This window comes from Astyanax mexicanus, chromosome 13 (genome assembly GCF_023375975.1).
Source record: "Astyanax mexicanus isolate ESR-SI-001 chromosome 13, AstMex3_surface, whole genome shotgun sequence".
NCBI lineage: Eukaryota > Metazoa > Chordata > Actinopteri > Characiformes > Acestrorhamphidae > Astyanax > Astyanax mexicanus.
The window spans coordinates 29,004,902-29,027,989 of NC_064420.1; the positions used below are offsets into that span (position 1 = coordinate 29,004,902).

Genomic DNA, 23,088 nt, shown 5'->3' on the forward strand with positions numbered 1-23,088 from the left:
ATAGGTAAATGTTTGAGTAAAATGGACATTGTTGTTTTATTCTATAAACTACAGACAACATCTCTCTCAAGTTCTAAATAAAAAATTTAGAGCATTTATTTGCATAAAATGAGAAATGGCTGAAATAGCAAAAAAGATGCAGAGCTTTCAGACCTCAAATAATGCAAAGAAAACAAGTTCATATTCATAAAGTTTTAAGAGTTCAGAAATCAATATTTGGTGGAATAACCCTGTTTTTTCATCACAGTTAAATGCATCTTGGCATGTTCTCCTCCACCAGTCTTACACACTGCTTTTGGATAACTTTATGCCACTCCTGGTGCAAAAATGTAAGCAGTTCAGCTTGGTTTGATGGCTTGTGATCATCCATCTTCCTCTTAATTATATTCCAGAGGTTTTCAATTTGGTAAAATCAAAGAAACAAATCACTTTTAAGTGGCCTTATTTTTTTTCCAGAACTGTACATGCGGACCTCAGAAATACAGTATATGCTACAGTGTGTTCTTTGCCTGCTCCCTGGACAAAACATTCCATGGCGAGTCAGTTCTCTTTTCTTTCTTTTTTTTCTTCAGCTTACAGCCTTAGACAAACACTGTACACATACCTTTGAGCTTAGAACATAATTCTAACCCTAGTTTGCCCTAAATTATGTTTATTTTTGTTCTGTTTTTTCTCCACGCAAACGTGACTACAACAGTCTCGTCTCAAGATTAAGTGATGATCTCAAATTTCATGGCCTTTTTTCCTTCTCTGAGATCTCAGCCCTGGGTGAAGCTTTTCTCGTTCTGCTGTATTTTCTCTGTCAGCTAGCCTGCTCCAGCTGCTGCTGCCAAGCTCCTGGAGACGCTGGATACACAAGACTCTTTCTTTGCCAAGAGTCTACTGCACATGTTTGGGTCTCAAGTCGAGGGTGAGACAACTTGTACATTCCTGAACACTGATGCCAGTGCAAAGCTACCCTCTAAGATCCGTCCGTGGTGAGATAGAGAGGATGTGCGAAGAGAGACTGTGCCCTTAGGGTCTCACTGGAACTGGCTTCATTTGGCTTCAGATGTAGCAATAATTCTACATGCTGACACCAAGATTTATTGTTTCTTGCATTGCTTAGGAAATTAAATCCAAGAAAATGCTGGAATTTACCAAAAGGAGCAACAAGGGTTTATTTAAAAGGTTACAAATATAAAAAAAGACATTCCATTGCATGAATAATGCAATCTCAATCTGTCTCACTCTCAGGTTAACTCAAGTATAAAGTATAATGTAAACTAGAGTCCCTCTAGTCGGATACCGGTCTCGATCAGCAGGGCTCACTGCAGGCATGGCCACATGTGGTCTGGCAGCACTTCTGCTCTCCGGGACACTGACCGTCGTGGTAACAGTACTCCGCACACATTGGAGTTCCCTTGGGCTTGGTGCATCGACCAGGCTTCACTGCAAGGGAGAGAACACAATTAGCTTTCTCTCCAGCTGTTCCCTTTTGTGTATTATAGATTGGGATTTCCCACTTTTATTTTGTCCCTAATCTGAGCAACTAAGTAAATGACATTAAAGTACTACACAATTTGTTTTTACTAAAAAATGATTTTAAAGTGTTTTAGTTTTGATCTTAAAAGTATTTAAGGGTTTTTACTCTACACTTCTGAACCTCTCTGTTTACTAAACACAGTAAGGAGAAAGTAGCCTTAACAAAGGTTTTAAATGAAATGTATACTGACATGCCAAAAGTCATGGGATAATTATCATGTAGTACCCTCTCTAAAGTGGCAAAGTGCAGCAACTGGGTGCATGGCATCAATAGAGAAAAGACAACTGGAGGGATGTTGAGCCATGCAGTCTTGACAGCCACCCATAGCTCTGTGGTATCTGTAAGATCTCAGGCGTGAATAGACCTCTCCATCCATCACATCCCATAAATAATTGACTGGGCTCAGGCTGAGTGACAAAGAAAGACACACCACTCGTTGGAACCTGCTGGACAATCCCATTTTGGAGGTACAAGAACTCCATAAAGGTCTGCAAATTAATGCAACAGTGCCTTGTTGACAATGGTGTTGGACAATCCCATTTTGGAGGTACAAGAACTCCATAAAGGTCTGCAAATGAATGCAACAAAGCCTTGTTGACAATGGTGTATCCTGACTTTTTATAGGGTCTGCACCACACATGAACCCTACCCTACTGTGATTCGTCATGCCACATGCTACCAGCCCATTAGTTAGGGTATGATTTGCAACCTCATAGGCCCAGGTAAGAAGTTGCGTCAGGTGTTACCATATTCTATGGAAGACAATTGATGTTCCAATGACTCACAAGACTTACACACAGGTTCCCAAGCCATCCCATTAGGTTAAACTTTGTGACCATTGTACATATTTCTATCCCATTAATTTTAGTTGGTCATTGTATGTACACCAGTCTCTTTCAGATTGGATTAGAACTTCCCTACACACAGATATACTCTATATTTTTCATTATAACTTTACAATAAAATCTATAATTGACATGTCTTATAGTGAGAAACAGATATATACACATATAAGCACTGTACAACTCTTCTACAAATTGTTTTGTTATGAACAAGGTTAGATACCAACTCTTTCTTACCTGTGTAAGGGGCAGTGCATTCATGGCCACATCCGTTGTGGCAGCATTTCTCATTGTTCGGACAGTCACTGTCATCAGAGCAGTATTCTGCACACATCCCTGAGCCCCACTTCCGTCGTGGGCACACACCAGGCTTTGCTGTGACAGAGAATAGGTTTAAGCAAAGAGATAGTCTTCTATATTGAATGAGGAATGGAGTGAACATTGTGTGTTTAGTGCGTGTTCAGTCTCTCCAACATAAAAATAAATAAACCAACAGTGTGTGATGAGTGTAAAGTTTTGGGGGTGGGTTGCTTACTGAAAGCTGGAGGCACACAGACAGCTCCACAGTCAAAGACACAGCATTTGTGATCACCTGCACAGTCGTCGTCACAGACACAAGCACGACTGGACGGTACCACGGTCAACTTCCTAGGGCAGTGGCCTGCTTTAAACACTACAACACAGAGCTTCTTTTCAGCTTGCTGAATAGTGGTTTATTTAACAAACTCTATGGAGTTCTAGCCTTTGGTGAACAAAATTATTAATGTAATCAGTGCAAAAATAACTATTAATACCCATTATAATAACAATATTAATACAGTACAAAAAATCTCCTCTGTACTGCAACAAATTAAGACTACATAATATTTAGTTTTAGCAGTCATTGAGGATGTGCAATATCACAGAAGACAAACAGAACCATAATTGTCATGCAAAAGTCTGCACTTTTCTCATTTTTCAAAATATCTACACACTTGAGATTTTTGATTTTCAGTAATATCTGGTGCAAATTCTGTACTTTTTTAATATCGTTAAATATATTTCAGAAAAACAAACCTCAGCCTTATGTCACATATAAGCTATATATTTCCTATATACGTTTGGACCTAAAACGAATTAAATGCTTGTTTTGGTTGAAACTAAAACTTCTACAAGAAAAATAAACTGGTCTATCTCACTAAAACTGAGATATGTCAAGAGTGTGCGATGTAAAGTGTGTTAAGGAGAAGTAAGCTAAACTACAGAGAGATGATTCAACAATCTGAACCTCAAGGAGAATATTTTATTCTTCATTTTCCATTGATGTTTTTTTCTCTTTTAACTGGTACTCAAAATTAAAACATAAACAAACTATATTTAATTAAGTTTAAAATCCCACTGTCTTGATCTTATGTTAGATTGTTTTGATTTACATTTTAAAATCCATACAGAGAAATATGACTATTTACAATTAATTACAGCAAATGTTTGATGAATGTTTTTTTTTTTGCAATCAACACCTCTAATATACAGCTCTGGAAAACAATTGAGAGACCACTTCAGTTTCTGAATCAGATTCTCTAATTTTGCTATTTATAGGAATTTGTTTGAGTAAAATGAAAATGCAAAGAAAACAAGTTTATATTCATAAAGTTTTAAGAGTTCAGAAATCAATATTTAGTAGAATAACCCTGGTTTTTAATCACAGATTTTTAATGCATCTTGGCATGTTCTCCTCCACCAGTCTTACACACTGCTTTTGGATAACTTTTTGCCACTCCTGGTGCAAAAATTCAGCTTGGTTTGATGGCTTGCGATCATCCATCTTCCTCTTGATTAAATTCCAGAGGTTTTCAATTGGGTAAAATCAAAGAAACTCATAATTTCTAAGTGGTCTCTTATTTTTTTCCAGAGCTGTATATGCAACAACATTTCCTAAGTTATGTAGAGTTATAAAGATTGTGCTTGCTAAAAAAATACTAGTTTAAAAAAAGGAATAAAAGTGAAATTCGTCTATTTATTTCTGAATCGAGTTGAACAACAAAGAATGGTTGGTGTTGAACTGAATCACTGTTGAACTGTTCAAAGCTTTTTACTAACAGGAGAGAAATGTTAATTAAAAATCACAGTACACAGCCTCTTTAACTATTTTACCTTAGTCTAATCCAGTGTCTGAAGTGAACAGTGGTAGTTGAGAGTTTAGCTAAAGTTCTGGAGAATTAGGGAATAAATGAATAAGTTTATCTAAAGCTGTGACTCACCCGTGGAGTTTCGGGCCGGAGTAGCGCTGGAGGGGCTCGGCCATTCACACACACTAAACAGAACAAAGCTAAGAAAACACAGAACCTGGGTCTTCATCTTCTCTCCTACTGCCTCACACAAGACTGGACTGGCTGCAGAAAACAAAACACTCTGTCAGCAGAGAGAGAGAGAGAGAGAGAGAGATAGAGAGAGATAGAGAGAGAGAGAGAGATCTGCAGGGTCCCACCGCCAGCTGCTTTACTGCTTCCTTCATAAACAGTCTGCGTGTTTAATCCGCCTGCTGAACATCAGCCAATCCCTATGAATTATGTGATATATATATAAATTCACAGCAAATACAACCAACATAAAAAAAATATATATATAAATACGGGATTCAAATAAAATTGAAAAGCTTCAAAATATTTATGGATTTGTGCCATTTTTTAATTTGTCGAAAAATAAGTAAGTAAATGTATATACTTATAGACACTATATAACACATATATAATAAATAAAGTCTGAATAAAATATTTGGAATAAGGGTATCTTTTTAGCAACTTATTTTCTCAGAGGGTCCTGGGGTAATTTTCTATTTTATGTAATTTTATTCCCATCCGGAACAACCAGGTATGTGTTTTCACAGACAGAATTACCTAATTTACTGTTTTTCTTGAAGTGTTATTTTCGAGGATGGCTTGGGAACACCCACACCTGTATACGTTGTAAGATATTATCATGGGAGTGAGGCTGAACACTGGCCAACATGCTCATTGCAATGGGACATGAGTTAGGGCAAGGCCTGATAGTGAGTGCCAGATAAATAAAACATATCAAGATGTGCAATTCCACAAAACACAATACTACTTCCTGTCCCTTGATAATTGGCATGGCAGTGTTAACACACTATCCAGTTTCTAATCACAAAATTAATATAAATTAAGTAGACTTGGCCGCTAGACAGTGTGGGGGAAAATCAACATTTATTCCATGTATTCCTGATTTACTTCATGTATTCATAATCAATTATACTGATTATTACTGTTAATCATTCAATATTCATCCTGTTAATCATTCAATCAGTATGTTATCATTGATTTTATGTGAACTGTGTATTCTCTGCTCCTGGGACATACAGGCTCAGATTTGAGGCCTAAAGAGATGAAAATTGAGTTCTGCCTGGAGACTAGCGGGTCATAGCAAATGGAGTTTTCTGATTTATGAATTATTCTCTCCTAAAAAGCTTATCTTCTGGTACGTGCAGTTTCTGTTCCTCTTTTTATATTTGGTAGTGATCTGTTCCAAACAGATCACGAGTTTGGCATTGCCTCATGTATGCAAGGGGGACTGTATAAAAATGCCCAGTCGACACAGAAACGGGGCTTTTTCCGACTTTCCTGACTACTCTCATTTTTCATCCATTGCTTTTGCTTTATTTTTCCTTTTTGTAACTTCAAAATAAAAACCTTCTCTTTTTGGCATCCCGGCTCGTTGACTGTCTTTGTCGATTTCCACGACAAACTGGCGTCCCTGCGGTGGGCTGCTCGTGCACCGGGACCTCTAGACCCTGCAAGAAAAGCGGAGGACGCTCTTGGGTTAAAAAAAAAAAAGAAACCCAACCTTAGAACCTCAACTGTTTTTTAGAGGAAAAGGCGTTTTCTCTGGGGGTCGAGGGGTGTCCGGGGCCGCTGCAGCCGCACCACGTGTGAGTATATTTTTATATCTTTCTTCGTCTGGTTTGAGCCCCCTGGCACACAGTCTGAGTTGATGTGAAGAGGTTAGAGGCAAAAGGAGGAACCTGTAATTTTTTTTGGTGCTGTGTGTTTGCCTCAATCCAAGATTTGGGGCATAGCCCAGAAAAAAACTGGTTCCTGGGGGCCGGATAACCCGCCTTTGTATGACGATATTTAAAGGTTAAAGATTTTTTCCCCTGGTTTTTTGGTGAGAAAACGGAGGGCACAGTCTGACGGGGCTGTGAGCACATAGGCACAGCGATAGAGTCGCGAACCTGCTGGTAAAGAAAAATGGATCGATCCCTCATCTGTGTGTTGAGAGCGGGGGGTTTCGGGCCAGAGGGGAAACTTTGTTAAAGTACATTTTTCTAAGGGGAAATGAACGGGGATGCCGAAAGACAAGTGTCTTATAAATTTTTTGCTATCTAAATTTTTTTTGGCTTTGCTCCGCACCGCTTCCGTTCTTTTCTCACTTCTAAATTTTTCTGTCTGGGTTTTATCCTCTCGTCTTTTCCTGTTTAGAGTGAGTGAAACAGAAGTGTGTGCGACAGTGCGACTGACAGAGAGGAAAAGAAAAGGGTGTACGAGTGTCTGTTAAAGGGATTAAAAGTGTACCTGTGAGTGTGAAAGTGTGCGGGTCCAGTTTTCCTGAGAGAGAAACAGAAAATGTGTATCTTGTGTTGGCGGAGAGGAAGAATGTGTGTGTGGCAGTGAGTGAGAAAGTGTATGGCAGCGAATTAAAGAGTGTGTGTACGAAGTCGTGAGTGACAACGAAATAGGAAATGGATGAGTCCCACTGCAGGGGAGGAGTCCAAGGTGAAGTAGTTGGAGTTGGTCCAGCCCATTGGGTTTTAGACTGAGAGGTTGATTTTTAATTTGTGAATTAACGCTTGTGAGATATCATAGAAAATAGAACATAAGTTCAGTAGGGAAATAGAATAATACACAGTGAAAACAGGGGAAAAAGGCTTTTGTATGGGTAGATATATATATATATACATATAAGAAAATATAAGGATATAAAAAACCTAAATATACAAGGTAAAGATCTATCTGTAAACGGAGCAGTGCAGTAGATGTTACTAATGGTCATAAATAATTAAATAATTAACAGAGTAAAGTGCAATGACATCTATTATGACAGTGACAAATGTGAAATAGAAATATAATATAATATACATATGCATACGCTATAAGACAGTTCTAAAATAAAAATGTGAAAATGTGGATACCCAATCATGAGTACAGTGTACTTTAATGTAAGCAAGGTTGGGAAAAATGTTAATATAAATAATTAAGTTGTTGAATAATGTCGGAGAGGTATGTGACTGGATAGAATTTATAGAATTTAATAAAGGGATTATGGGGTTGGTTAGCAAAACAAATTAAAAATAAAAGTAACTGGAAATTCCAAAATATACTATGCCATGCAGTACTGCTGTGTAAGATGTCCTCAGAGCAGGACAAATAAACATGGTTTCTTGTTTGATTGTTAAATAAATAAGTTTAATAAATAGAAAATGCTACATAGTGAATAGTGAATGAATTAATGAGTGAGCCATTCCAAACACAGCTTTTTATCAGGTGATTTAGTCAATTATCTTACTATTCGTTTCTCATTCAGACTGATCTCAGTTCAGTCCTAGCTGAATGAGACTTATATAAGACGGATGTAATATCTAATTTCTCTATGTTACATTTTGATCCTCATAAGAGGGATAGTTGATTTCAGAAACCAATGAGAAAAGACCTTATTTATTTGAAAATGAAGGTCTTTCTCATTTTAAATAAGGGGAAATAAAATGTGTTTGAAAATGCAGCTCTCTGTTTTGCTTTACAGTATTAAATTAGACTAGAAAGAGATCTGGAAAACGGCATAGATTTAGTTTTCATGCTTATACAATGCCACCTATAAAACAAATGCATAATTTTCTGGCTGTAGCATGAACAAAATCAGCTAAGCAATATAAAATTGTTTCATCTGCATAATGGTAAAGTTTGCAATCTGAAGAAGCAGAGCCAGTAATATAATTTATATATATATATTAAATAAAACTGGACCAAACTTTAACCTTGTGGTACATCTGTGAGATACAGATGCCAAATCTGAATAATTATTCATTGACATGCACTCTTTTGGGTCTATTCCAGAGCAGTGGCATCAAAGCAAATAATTTAAGCTAAATTCAGTGGGAGAAAAAGGGTGATACTGATGGTAATAAGGAAAATCTGTATACAATAATAACAAATAATAAACTATGGGTACTCGGTGCCTTGCACAGGCTTTCACGGCGAACACCAGAGTGTGAGTTTGTGACAGTGTGACATACCTGGGTTTGTGCTCCCTGCAGAAACACTACAGCACTGAATGTTGATGAAACAGTGCTGCTATGCTGTGTGTGGTTCAGTGGGCTAGGCTGGTTAGCCAAAGACGGGTAAGATCCCAACATATTACACAGGGACAACCTAAGACAGGCACAGTCTCGATCTGACCACCACATGCATTTCAACAGAAAACGGAGAAAACATCGTGGAAGGGAAGCGCAGCCCAGGGGGGAGTGAGTGGATGAATGACGTGATGGGGTGTGTGTTCAGTGGAGGCCTGGGCAGGGTAGACCAGCCCAATGGACAGTAAAGAGGGTGAAGCAATTTTGTGTTAAGTTCTCTGAAACAGAAATTCTGTTTCAGAAAAAGGGGGAGAGGTAAATAGATGATCATTATTGCCACCATTATTTGCCCAATAATTATTTTATAGATATAGAGCATTTTTTTTAAACCTTTAGCTTGTTTTATCTTTTAAAGTTTGGTTTTAAAACAACCTCTATGCAGATGAGCAATTACTCTCAGCAATATTGTAACAGTCTTAACTTTAAGACACACCCAATCCTAATTTAAAAAGAAGAAATAAGAAACTTAGAAATCACAAAATTGAACTTTCACTATTCAACATGTGAGCCACTTTTGGAGCAAGGGAAACAGTAAGTGGGATTTGATAAATTGTTTAAGGAAATATATGTATTGTTGATAATTGTGAAAAGCAATCTGCTTGGCATTGTATATGCATAAATACATATTGAAAATATTGAAAAGTAAATGTAAAGCATTGCTCGGATTTACTTGCTATAATAACGTGGACAAAGCAAAGCATAACATCTGTGTTTATTAATATTGATAATATTATTGTTCGTAATGGAACGATTGATATAGAGAAAAATAATCACGTTCCACTTATCCCAATTCTTAAAGCACTAAATAAAATCAACTAAATCTAGAAATCAAGGCTTTATAAAAATCTTGGGAACTGAATAAAGTCAGAATCATGATTTCTTAATAAATAGCACACCGCAGAAAATTAAAGTGGCAGGTAAAATAATATAGCCACAAGCGGTGATGCAAAAGTTAAAGCAAAAGTAACCCAAGAAAGCCCAGTACATCAACATGGAACCATTCCTGAGACAAAAGCCACATTATGTGTAGTTTGTGCAGAGTTTAAAACTTTGGGCCCTGATATTCTATCAATCAGTGTGGAGATGAATCGGAGAATAGAGCAGCTGATCATCAAAAGTTTGCATGGAGCAATGATAATAAACATGATTCAGATATATTTCCAAATGTTTGTTCCTTATTTATTATCTATGTAGTACTATCAATACAATATAAGAGGATATGCAGGAAGCATTCAGTGGTAGGTTTAACAGCAGGTGCGTTTAAAGCAGCAGCTTCGGGATGAGAAGCAGTAAAATATGGTCTGTACAATGATGGTGCAGAATTGAGGTGTGTGATCTTTAACTTTGGTAGTGTTTGTGAGAGTGGAAGTAGAAGTGTTTGAGTTTGTTTATGTGTACTTGTGTGGGTGAAGTTGTGTGTGTGTGTTTGTGTGTGTGCATGAGACATAGTGTGTGTCTAGTGGTAAACTAGGTGGTGAAAATTGGAAGTGTTTGTAAAAGCTAATTTGGCTATAAGAGATTAGTTATAGCCATGGGGAAGCAGTTACACTAAAAGGGAAAGTGTGAACAAGAGTAAGGTAAAAGCCAGTAATTAATGGAGATGATAATTAAATGTTGCAATTTAAAATTGAAAATGACTAAATGTTAGGGATTTAAAGCACTTTTGACAGTAAAGATCATGATTGAGTATAACTGAAAATAAGGACATCTGAAGAAGGTAAGAAAACAAAATTGGGCTGAAGTCTGTGCACAGACAAAATTTAAATATGAAATATTTAACTTCCAAGGGGAAATTAGAGCTCAAGTTAAGTGTGATAAATGTATTTTAACCATGTATTTTAACTTGCAGGAAGGAGACACGGAGGACCCCTTAACAGACTTCCAAAATGAATAGAGAACCTTAAACATGATTATAACGAATCGAAAGTCTTGTTTCAGATCTGTTTACACAGGGGGAGAAGGAGAACGTGGTGCAAAGGTGGACCAGTCCAGACACAGAGTGAGGGCTACTCCGCCATTGCGCACGAAAGGGGAACGAGCATGGCTGGATTGAGCTTTTCCAGGTGACTGAGAGAACAACGTACGCAGATCAACTGATAGGCGAGGGTTCTACAGCTGTACAACAACAGAGATCGCTCACAGAGCAAGCGGGAGGAGACGAGAGAGCAGCAGCTAAAAAGTCTGACCCTCAGCAGAAGGAGGGGCAGCTGAAATTGCCCACAGCAGCAGACAGCACACAGCAGTGTGTGACGAGGAGAGGAATTGAGGAAGTAACTGATTGAGCAACGTTTCGTTTGCGTCAAAGTACACTACATACAGAGAGTCTTAAACACATCTCATTAAAAGAATACACATAGTCTTATCACACACCAACTCATACTTTTCATTCACTGATATTGCAAACATCAAGAACCAGAATAAAGCTCTTCGTACGTGGGGCTGAGGTAGTCTACGAGAAAAAGGAAGCCAAACCACTATAGACGATGATTTTCATGTATTTTTTTCCTTGTTGCTCTGGGAGCAGGACAACAGCAGGACATTGTGCATTTGACCATCACAGATATCATTGTAATCAGCATTTATGTGTTGAAAATTATTATTATTATTATTATTTTTTTCTTATTGTTTAATCAAAATGAAAATTTTTGATTAAAAGGGGGGAAATGTGGGGGAAAATCAACATTTATTCCATGTATTCCTGATTTACTTCATGTATTCATAATCAATTATACTGATTATTACTGTTAATCATTCAATATTCATCCTGTTAATCATTCAATCAGTATGTTATCATTGATTTTATGTGAACTGTGTATTCTCTGCTCCTGGGACATACAGGCTCAGATTTGAGGCCTAAAGAGATGAAAATTGAGTTCTGCCTGGAGACTAGCGGGTCATAGCAAATGGAGTTTTCTGATTTATGAATTATTCTCTCCTAAAAAGCTTATCTTCTGGTACGTGCAGTTTCTGTTCCTCTTTTTATATTTGGTAGTGATCTGTTCCAAACAGATCACGAGTTTGGCATTGCCTCATGTATGCAAGGGGGACTGTATAAAAATGCCCAGTCGACACAGAAACGGGGCTTTTTCCGACTTTCCTGACTACTCTCATTTTTCATCCATTGCTTTTGCTTTATTTTTCCTTTTTGTAACTTCAAAATAAAAACCTTCTCTTTTTGGCATCCCGGCTCGTTGACTGTCTTTGTCGATTTCCACGACAACAGTATGCTCATTAGTTGCATGTATGTATGTATATATATATATATATATATATATATATATATATATATATATATATATATATATATATTCTCACTTCTAGGCCAAAACCTCAAACTTAATTATAAGAGTCCACACCCTGGTTTATTATTCCAAACCTGTTTTTTTTAATGTGAGTAGATCATTCTGTGGATTAGTCTGCATCTATTTCCAGTTTCTCAGGATCCATTATATAAAGCAATGTTATGGCCAACATTTCATTGAAGAAATCTTTTTTTAATCCTAGGATTAGAATGGGACAGTTTCATAATTTTCCTTTTTTAAAAAAAAAAAAAAAAAAAAAAAAAAACTTTTTCACTTGGAAACTATCTAATGTCAGCAAATTGTATTAAATATTGTATATACTGACACCTAGTGTTTATCCTCATCAGTGTTACTCTATGTATATGTATAGTAATTGTTCTTTCTTAACACTGTAATTTTTAATTATACACATTTTTTTATATTTACATTAGGGAATGCAGAGCTTAATGCAGCTTTGACCTGACCTTTTCTAATAATCCCTATAAGTAAGCTTTAATTCTAAAACGTAAAAAAGTTTGAGAATTATCCAAGAGTTTGAACCTCTTCAGGTGCCCAAATTTTTGCAAGGTTAGTTTTTTATATACTTATTTTCTTTTGGCAATCAGGCCATTTTCTTACATCTTCTAAGATATTTTACAGCACCAGAACACTGCCTAAACCTGCATTCCACTGTATACTGCAAAAACAACTACTACTTCACACACATAGATAATAATGTATTTTATTTCAATCAAAACACGCTCAGAAAAACATACGCAGCATTTGTAAAAGATACAAAATTTCAGATGTCTGACGTAAACCTGAGTGTTTAAAATAAAACGAGTGCTTGAAGTGCTCAAGTGAAATGGGGTGAAACTTTTATACACAAACACACACGAAAAACAAAAACTACAGAACATTCAGAACCAAGTAATTTCAAAACTTAAGGTGGTGACAATGTTTTAATGCATATTTTCAAATGTTGAAATGTTTGCTGACCTGTAGTGACATAATGCAAGAAATGCTATGAAATGTGCCAGTTAAAAAAAATAATAAAAGCTAAGAAGCTACAAAGCATAAAACAGGCAGGCAAACCCACATTTACAGTTAGTGGTAATTTAGCTGCATGAAAACCTATAAGGTTTGGGAAAGAATTCATGGTTTTGTTACAGATTGTCAGAGGAATGTTATGTTAAAAGGAACAAAAAATATTTTTTATAAGGACAGGCAGGCTTTAAGTAAGGCTTGAATACTTTATGCCACAATATATTCCCTAATTTTCCTAAATAATAAATAAGTACACAACACGCTCAAGTCATTTTGGAAAATAAAATAAAACTATAAAAGATGTAGCAGCAAAAAAAGAAAAAGGCTCCGATTTGTTTTGTAATGTGGGACCTACACCTGAATAAAGGCTGCACAATATATCATTTTAGCATAGCCACTGCAATATGCACATGTGCAATAGTCACCTCACAGGATGTGCAATATCATATAAGGTGCATTATATCATGTAACAACTTGATAAACTGAAAAAGGCCCACTGTTTCCATTTTCTATTTATACTGCCCAGTAGCAGGTTATATCTGCCAAATATCATTTATTTTACTCCATACTTTGCTATATATAGAGAGTATTGCTAAAATCATGACAAGTTGGACCACTGACTTCTAGAAAAAATTTGTGAAAATTCACATATATTGCAAAACAACTAAATATTAAAAATTTAATCTGTTTTTGTTTTTTCAATATTGTGCAGCCCTAAACTGAGCATGAGCTTTTACACAGAAATGACTGAAACCATTACTAACTGCCAGTTAAAATACATGAAACTTCTCTAAACTACCCCATCCCCATCCACTGTTTAGCAATACAAATACACTATTTCTAAAATTATATCTTGCATTATTTTCATAATAAACATTTTTGGGGTACAATGAAAATAATTCTAAATCGTCTATAAAAATAGTTCTGTAATAAGGCTGTGCTTTGTGCATTTAGCATATACAACCAGTTGCATGGTTTCTATAAAACTATAAACTTAGTTGTAGGTGTAGTGCTATTTACATATCATTCAGACACAAGTTCTCTCATTTTGTGCAAAACACGGCATTGAAATCCTGAAAAATGCTGGTGATTATACAGTACAGTCACTGACTACTGTGATTGTTCTCTGCAAATTAAGCATAAATTCAGTGGGTTAGTATAAATTCCACAGGTTTCTCCAATATATAAACAGCACTATAACAGAATCCCTTATTCTGCCTCAGAATAATGCAACAGCTAGAATGCTAGAGTCTATAAAAGGGATCATCAGTTCTGGTTGCGCAGGATTAGAGTTCAACAGAGCTTGGTAACTTCCTTGCTCAAAACACAGTTTATTATTTCATTATTTAAGGAATATTCAAGTGTTTTGCAACCTATTTTATATCTGATGCATCTGTAGCATGTGATAGATTGTCATTCATTTTGATTACAATTTAAGGTAGTCACTGTCCTGTAAACCATGTAACCTTAAAAACTGTACTTGAAAATATTTCTGGAATATTTATATAGGTGTAATTATTATAAAATATGTTATAAAAATAGAAATTTGAGATGCACAATATTGATTAACAATGCTAAAGTGTGTTGTAGGTAAACAGGTTTATCCAGGTCTGTCACAATGCTATCCACTTATCATACAATATACGGACATAACCACAATATTTTTTTGGACCTCAATTCTTTCGATTTTATTTACTAATGGAGTTTATCTTTGCTAAATAAATATATTTTGGTTGTATTTTTGTACAACACTTAAATAGTATAAATGTCTAAATATTCTTAATAATAAAAAAACATTTACTTGTCTTTAAAATTAGTGTTTAAATGCATCATTATGCTACTGTATTTACTATACTATACTAGTGGCAAGAAACATCCCCCCAGAGAATGTCTATGGTGGCAGGCTTAGGTTTATTTGTTCCTAATTATGGTGTCAGCCATGCGCTACATAAGCAGCAGTAAAAGATTAAGTTGAAAAACACTATCGTATCCCTTTAATTCCTAGGTTTACTCAGTGTGTTTGAGCAAGTGAATCAAGTTGTCCTAAGCCCTAACTATGTGTCCTCTCCTTTGCTCTTTGACTTGGTATCTCCCTCACTATCCCTCAGGTTCTGCTTCACGAGACACTCTTTAAGATTAGGCTGACTCCCCAAGTCGACCCCAAGCTCCTGGATGTCCTGCAGGAGGGCTTCCCAGCGCCGCTTGTCCTTGGAGATCTTCCAGGACAGCCGGACATTGGCCTGCAGCAGCGGCACCAGCAGCGGGTGCAGCTGCGGAGGCGGTGGCTGCTGCTTCAGAGCCTCTGGGGAGGGTGCTAGGTCCTGCAGGGCACGGTCACAGTGCTCTTGTGCCTCGTTCGGACGTTCTAAATCCTGAAAGCAGCTGACCAGTGAGGCCAGGGTGAAGAACCAGTGAGCCTTCTGCAGCGGCAGATGTTGGAGCACCTGCTGGCAGCCCAGTTTCTCCTGGAGCCTTAGGGCATTGAGCAGAACCCCCACAGCTTCCTGGTAACGTCCCACACGTAGCAGCATCTGGCCAGCACGCAGGTCGCCCAGGTAGAAGAACTCTAGGAAGGTGGGTGCAACCCGCAGCTCAGGCAGGGAATGTAGGTGACTCAGGTACTGCTCGAAAGCACGGCTGCGCTTGGCGATGGTCTCGGCAGCAAAATTTCTGCGTAGCTTTTTGCGCGGAAAGTGGACGCCCTCCATCCCGTCACTGTAGCATCGCCGCAAGCGCCCATGCAGCCGTTCGAAGTCAGTGTAGCGACGTGTAATGATTGCTGGAGTTTTGTCGAAGGTGCCGGAGTGAATGACATGAAGGGTATAGAGCTGCACAGAAAAGACCATATGTGAAATGGCATTATTTTGTGTACAAAGGCTCCAGGGGGCTGTCTAAAGACATCAAGACATTACTCTTGATGTCAAATACATCAAAGACATTACTTGAGTTATTTTCTTGTTAAATTTTTGCGAATTGCCTAAAAAGGGCCAATACTTTGTTTTTAAATACGCAGAAAATCATAATAGCAATGATTCATCCAGCCAATTGTCATGTTTTCCATACCCAGCTAAATCACATGAAACATTATCACTTGGCACGTCAGCAAGAGAACAAAAAGAAATATAAAGTGATTATAACAACCAAAAATAAGGAGAAAAGGGTTTAAGATTGGGCTTAAGATCACCTCTCTCTATGCATTAATATGGGGTAGCCGTTTCAAAGTAATATGCAACTTTACAGAGCAACAATCAACTGTACCGACAGGTAGAGGAATTATTTAAGTTTCAGGAGCCTAGCCAAAGAACTATTGGCACATGCATTAAAGCCTTGATAAAGAATTAAACCTTTGGTGTGCATTGTGGGTGGTGTTATCCACTATGATACCATTTCACTGCCTTTTCACTAGCAATTTTATCAGCTCTCAGTACTTGAGTCTGTGAAGATGGTTTTTTTTTATCAGTATCTGGAAATACTGCTCTCAAATGTGCCCAACATAGTTCTAATACTTTAGGCTTTAAAAAATAACAGTGCAAAGCTACCATGTTTAAGCATGTTTTTCAATATTGTTGTCTTTTTGGACAGGCTTTATTTTGGACCAATAACACTTGGCTAAAGCGATTACTCACTGTTTCAAACAAACTTTTGCTTTAGGAAGGATTCATTTCGAATTTCCCTCAGGGATTAATAAAGGGAACTATTGGTCAAATTTAATTTCTACTTACCACATATTTGGAGCTTCCTTCTTGTACTACGCTGGCATCAGTCACTTCAAAAATAACTTTCTCAGAAACACAGCGAGGTCGCAGGCTTCTCCAGCTCTCCTGAAGCTGTCTGGTGAGCATGTTTGAACCCTTCAGGGTAGGGCTGGTCGGGCTTATGTCTAAGAAACACAGCAATGATTGCATTGTGAAACTGAGCGTTCTCACAGCTCACTTAGAAAAACAAGAAGTGAAAGCTAACTGTCCTTTAGTAACTGTTTTACTACTTTTTTTTCTGGTGTCTCTTGTATTTTTGGCAGAACAGAGGAAACACTTTATTTGCATTAAAGCTTAGAAAAGACTTTTAACAAGAGATGAAATGCGCATGAAACCCTGAGTAGTGCTTGATGAAAGATCTGTGTTGCAAATACAAGCCAGTCGTTCTCTGTCATTAAGCAATCCAGATAACCACAAAATCTCTACAAACTGTGATTTACTACTGCCTACTTCCTTTGAGCTCATTCATTATATGGATTTAAAGTGAATCAAGAAGATGATTAATCTACTCATATACCATTACAAGCTTTAATCTTTTTTGATTAATGTTGATTTTGGTTGATTTGCTTGTTCAACTACTACTCAACAGAGCAGACATTTTTGTCTGCTGCGGAATCATCTACTACTTACTATGCAGGCCTGTCATGATAATTACAGTATAGTACAATATATGGACATCGCCAATAATATTTGATAATCGTGATATCATCAACTGTGTTTGTTTGTTTGTATGTTTGTTCACATGCAGACCAGTGAAGAGTATTCTAGTATTCTAGCCATTCATGCAATGACAAATGCTTCATTAACTATGACTCCATACACACAGTAAAAAGTTAATGTCTTTAAAATGGTATGATTGCTTTGTTATGCTATTCTACTATCTATTATTGTGTCAATGGCATATAATGGCCTTAAAATGACAATAATATCATTTATCGCAATAATTTCTATGACCATATATTTTGTCCATAAACAAAATCGTATTGTGACAGGCCTACTACTATATGAAGGCAAGTGAAAGGCAAGTGCTTGAAGCTACCTGTGCTACTGCATGGATTATCTAAGGACTCCCCAAAAAAGTCTGAATCACTGTCCGGTCCGGACGCCTCGCCTGCATCTTCAGAGTCCAGGACGGCATCCCCTTCAAAACAGAGCGTTCCACCGAGCTTGGCCGACACATAGTCTGTGTCGTCCTCGAGTTCAGAGCTTTCTGGAAAATCATCTGTTCCATCTCCATTTCCATCTGCAGGGAGGTCTCCTTCTTTGAATAGTGTGCGGCGAAATCTGTCCAGCAGTTTAGAGGCCATCCCACGCTCAGCACTGTCCTGGAAAATATGGCAACGTCAATGTGAGACTCAGAGTGAATGTGGCTAAAAGAACATTTCTGAAATACCACACCTCAAAGACAAAAAAAAAAAAAGATATGGGTCAGCAGTGCTGAATGTTCTCTGAATGTCATTCAGTAGCAGTGGAAACAGTGAAAGCTCCACTCTGATGATACTCACTGACTGCACTGATCTGTGAAACCAGAGACCCAACCCTGAAAGAAGCTGAGCTGAGCTGAACTGCTATCATGTTTAATTCAGAAAGGGGGTTGTGGAAGGATACTAAAACAAACAAATAATGACACCAGACACTGCTCCAGTAGAAGAACTCAATATGGACAATAAAGCTGAGTGAGACACAAAACTCCTGACTTCTGTGGAAAACTGCAAGTGACCAGACAGGACTTATCAGCAGAATGCACATGTCCTGTTAGCTGAACTTTATCAAGACAGTTTCCTTTAGTATAGGGGTGTCCAAACTACGGCCCGTGGGCCATTTGCGGCCCGTTTCCTTTTTTGGAGCGGCCCGCGAGGTAATTCAGAAATAGAATGAAAGTTGGCCCGCTGTTAAGCAGGTTTTTATAATGTGAGATTCAAAGTTTGGACGCTAGGTGTCAGAAACGGGCCAAAGAGAGTTGTAGCACAGAAAAGCGGGCCAAAGAGTCTAAAAGCGGAGAGAGTGCGCATTTCTAGCGCATAAAAACGGGCCAAAGAGTCTAAATGCGGAGAGTGCACATTTCTAGCGCAGAAAAACGGGCCAAATAGTCTAATAGCCGAGAGAGTGCGCATTTCTAGCGCAAAAAACGGGCCAAAGAGTCTAAAACCGGAGAAAGTGCGCAGTTCTAGCGCAGAAAAATGGGCCAAAGAGTCTAAAAGCGGAGAGAGCGCTCAGTTGTAGCGCAGAAAAACAGGCCAAAGAGAAGCGAAGAGGGTGCGCATTTCTAGCACAGAAAAACAGGCCAAAGAGTCTAAAAGCAGAGAGAGTGCGCAGTTTTAAAGCAGAAAAACGGCAAAAGAGTCTAAAAGTTGCCGTAATTAAGGAATTTAATATTAAGAGACATCATGAAATGAATCAATTTGCATTAAAAAGTTTTTCCATATAGTTAAAGAAGGTGGCTGTGTCTCTTTCCATGAAAGTAAAATAGTTTTTTTGCCTATTAATGCAGAAGATAAAATCATTTTAGCTATTCTTTTAACCCAAAACATAAACTATACTATGGAATGTGGGACAAGGCAGCAGAGTATTTAAATTCGATTGACTTATAGCTATGCAACATTTCTTATACTTCTGTATTGATCGCTTTATTTTATAGAATATTTTTAGTGCTTATAACACTGGTGCTTATTCTTTTTTTGTGTGCTATTAGCAAATCTTTTCGTTTGTTTGTTTGTTAGTTAGTTTGTTGTTTGTTGAGATTGATTAATGTGCTATTTTCCTGTACATTGTAATTACTTTAAAACCAATAAAACATTAAATAACAAAAAAAAAAAATGAATCAATTTGAAAAATCTTAGTTTACACTACACTGTCAAAGATAAAGATAGTAAGTCAAGTAAAATGGTGTGTAAATTAAATAATCAGGAAAATGTATTATTTAAAGTGGTATATTTCATTATTTGTTTTATTACAGAGTGTGGCCCGTGACTTTAAATATATTTCTCCTTCTGGCCCCCAACAAAAAAAGTTTGGACAGCCCTGCTTTAGTACAACATCACTGTTTTTATGCGACCATGAGTTTTATTTATGCTTTTAACCATTAAAAACCATCAACTAACGAAAACACAGCCTGTTGTGTGTGAATTCACTGCTCTGCTGCTGCTGCACAGGCAAGCCAACGTTAGGTTAACTTACCTAGCTTAAGTTAGCAGAGACGCTAATAATAACAGCTATGCTGAATCAGCTTCCAGGACTAAAGCAGCTAGCGTTAACTACGCTAGCTAGTAAGCTAACTACATAACAGTAAGAGCCTAAACACCATTATCTGGATATTTCCACACCACAGCACGTCTAGGTACTTAAACTCTATTACTGAAAAGCAACAGGTCACCTGCTAACAACTAACCTTATTTAACTGACTTAGCTAACTAGCTAAAAGGCTAACGTTAATGTAGACTACAGAACTTTATCATTAACTCTATTTAGCTGGGAGTAAACAGAAAAGGCTACAGCTGTATGAGAGCAGTGAGGTGTGGAGTATTTACCCGCACTGTGGGTCTCAGTCCATATTCAGAGACAGCAGCAGCAGCAGACTCGTATCAAACACAGCCCGTGAGGAGGACAGACATTGTGGTAAGGAGCAGCAGGACTGGAAAACAGTAGGATCACTTCCACTGGTCAGGGTGTGTTGTTGGGGTAGGCGTCTCTCTCTCTCACTCACTCACGCTCTCTCTCTCTTACTCACTCACACTCTCTCTCTCTTACTCACTCACTCACTCACTCAATATTATTTCATGCTGGCTGAGTTTTTCATTGTTCTATCTTTTAAAATCAGTTTATTTTAAGGCTAAATATTCCAAGCATTCCTTAGATGTTTTCTTTTTGATTGCCACTGATCATTATTTTAATTTTCACTTTATTCTTCATCAACAAAAATAGTTTTTTATATATCATTTTATATATTCATGTGTGATATCAAATAAAGAAATGTAATATAAACTATAATCATTGGTTTCAAGTAGTTATTTTAGCAGTGAGGGGGACCAAACACTTGCAAAAGTAGTCATAAGCCTTATCCTGACAGGATTAGTTTCTCAGGGGGTCCTGGGGTAATTTTCTCTTTTATGTGGGGTCCTCTGTGATTTTATTCACATGTATGTGTTTTTCTCAGACGTCCTCTGAAAAAAAAATCAGGCTGAATTACCTTTTGTGTTTCGCTGAATTCCCTGGTCGTCCAGTAATTTTATTCCCGTCCGGATGCACATCTCTGAGTTTCAAGTTCAAGTTTCCCCCCGTTTAATAAAATAGCTATTTGTCCACTCATGCATGGTAATTACACTTTGGGTGTGCATTTCCACAGAGATCCACGTAAACACAACAGCGAGTGGAAATTGAGGAGCTACTGAACGCGATGTCATGTGACTCAGAAAGCTAAAAAAAACTCACTGGTCCTCCTGTTTTTTCAATTGCAGTCCAGATGCAAGAGTTTTATCACTGAGGAAAAATGTGAAAAAAAAAGTTCACAGACGTCCCCCTGAGAAATGAATCCCATCCGGATAGGGCTATACTCCTTGAACGTTTCGTCACCTTTTTGTCACCACACAACCACAAACTTAATGTATCTTACTGAGGTTTACTCCAACACAAGGAGCACATAATTATAAAGTAGCACATAAGTGGATTTTTTTTTTCTGACAAAATTTTAATCAAATAAAAATCTAAAAACTGTGACTCAAAGTATACAACGCTCTCTAATCTGAAACCCCTAAATACAATCCAAGTCACCTAATTAGTTAATAGAATCCAGCTGTTTGTTATTTAATCAAAGTAGAAATACACCTGTTCTGCCTCATTATTTTGTTAGAGAACACTAGTGAACAAACAGCATCATGAAGAGACCAAAGAACTCACCAGACAGGTCAGAGTTGAATAAAGTTGTGGAGGAGTTTAAAGCAGGGTTAGGTTATATAAAAAAATACCTAGACAAACCTATCAAGACATGGCCTTTCACCCAAACTGACAGAGAATCGCTTGGTCCCATGGTCACTTTGGAGGAGCTGAAGAAATCCACAGCTCAGGTGGGAGTATCTGTCCGCAGGACAACTGTAAGTCATGCCTCCACAAATTTGGCCCTAATGGAAGAGTGGCAAAAAGAAAAACATTGTTGAAAGAAAGACATTATGAGAAAAAAATTAAGATTATTAATGGCTGAACATGCAATAAATGGCTTTGATTCGTTAAAAATAAAACATCAAAAAGCTGTTTGAAATTTAAAAGATTAACATTCTTATATATTTTAACATGTTGCAGACACAAAAAGCACATTAGATTTAATATTGACCCAAAATGTCCCAACAATGATTTTTTTGAAATTCAATCAGCTATTATGAAGGCTTGTCTAAAGAAAGACTTAAGAAAGTCTTGACTTTCAAACAGCAGACAGCAAAGTGAGTGTAAGAACTTGTAAGGTCATCGAAAACACTGCAAAGCAGTGTGGAGAGACTGCACAGAGAAGTGCAGAAGTGTGAAGTATGAAGTTTGAAGAGGGTGTAACTAGGCAAAAAGGCCTCTGACTCTCCACTGCAGGCCCACTGTAGAACTAATGAGCTTATAGTCATTTACATTGCAAAGCAGGCAGGATCCATTACATGAGGAGATACATGTTCATTACACACTGGCCTGCAGCAACTGGGAAACAAATAAGATTGCTTTCTTTCTGGTCGGGGTCGTGGTAGGAATCATTGGACACAAGATGGGAATACCCCTTGATAAGGCACCAGTACATTGCAGGGTAACACACACACTTTCACTCACACATACATAGACACAGACACACACACACACTTACTAGGGGCAATTTAGCCTGGTTAATTCACATACTGTGTGCATTTTTGGGAGGCAGGAGGAAAAACACGGAGAAAACCCATGCAGGCCTGGTGAACTAGAGCATGGACCAGGCCCACATCCTCAGTCCCCTAGAGCTGTGCAACACTCACAGTACATAGCTGATTAGTCAGATCAGAAACTTGACTCCTCAGACAAACGCGATGCTCCACAGTCCAGTTATCTAGTCAGCCCTTCGCATTTGGACAAGGGCACGTATACCAATCCTGGTACTGGGGACAAAGACCTTACAATGAATAGCCATAAATCAACTATTTATCTTTAAATCTTTCTTTTTAAATATTTTTTTTTTCCAATTTGTACAACTTTCTATGTTTAAAAAAAACTAAAATTGGAACTTCTGTTTCTTTAT

The 23,088-nt window shown here is 37.6% G+C and overlaps 2 protein-coding genes across 2 annotated transcripts; both read right to left on the bottom strand.

The window, feature by feature from the left end:
- Positions 1-1,135: 1,135 nt before the first annotated feature.
- wfdc2 (WAP four-disulfide core domain 2) lies at positions 1,136-16,936 on the bottom strand. The gene is made up of 5 exons (XM_049486348.1): positions 16,818-16,936; positions 4,608-4,739; positions 2,903-3,040; positions 2,605-2,742; positions 1,136-1,431 (listed from the first exon to the last, which is right to left on the bottom strand). Exons 2-5 carry the CDS (start codon positions 4,702-4,704, stop codon positions 1,298-1,300), a joined length of 507 nt encoding a protein of 168 aa, XP_049342305.1. The 5' UTR covers positions 4,705-4,739; positions 16,818-16,936; the 3' UTR covers positions 1,136-1,297.
- Positions 12,775-21,936, bottom strand: snx21 (sorting nexin family member 21). The gene is made up of 5 exons (XM_022664568.2): positions 21,822-21,936; positions 20,378-20,481; positions 17,890-18,175; positions 16,818-16,975; positions 12,775-15,923 (listed from the first exon to the last, which is right to left on the bottom strand). Exons 3-5 carry the CDS (start codon positions 18,155-18,157, stop codon positions 15,150-15,152), a joined length of 1,200 nt encoding a protein of 399 aa, XP_022520289.2. The 5' UTR covers positions 18,158-18,175; positions 20,378-20,481; positions 21,822-21,936; the 3' UTR covers positions 12,775-15,149.
- Positions 21,937-23,088: the final 1,152 nt, after the last annotated feature.

Coding starts and splice junctions, on each gene's coding strand:
- wfdc2 (XM_049486348.1), bottom strand. CDS start 4,704: ATGAAGACCCAGGTTCTGTGTTTTCTTAGCTTTGTTCTGTTTAGTGTG. Junction 2,743..2,902: donor CTGTGTGCCTCCAGCTTTCA/GTAAGCAACCCA, acceptor TCTCTGTCACAG/CAAAGCCTGGTGTGTGCCCA. Junction 1,432..2,604: donor ATGCACTGCCCCTTACACAG/GTAAGAAAGAGT, acceptor TCTCCCTTGCAG/TGAAGCCTGGTCGATGCACC.
- snx21 (XM_022664568.2), bottom strand. CDS start 18,157: ATGGCCTCTAAACTGCTGGACAGATTTCGCCGCACACTATTCAAAGAA. Junction 16,976..17,889: donor TAATCCATGCAGTAGCACAG/GTAGCTTCAAGC, acceptor TGTGTTTCTTAG/ACATAAGCCCGACCAGCCCT. Junction 15,924..16,817: donor AAGGAAGCTCCAAATATGTG/GTAAGTAGAAAT, acceptor TTTTCTGTGCAG/CTCTATACCCTTCATGTCAT.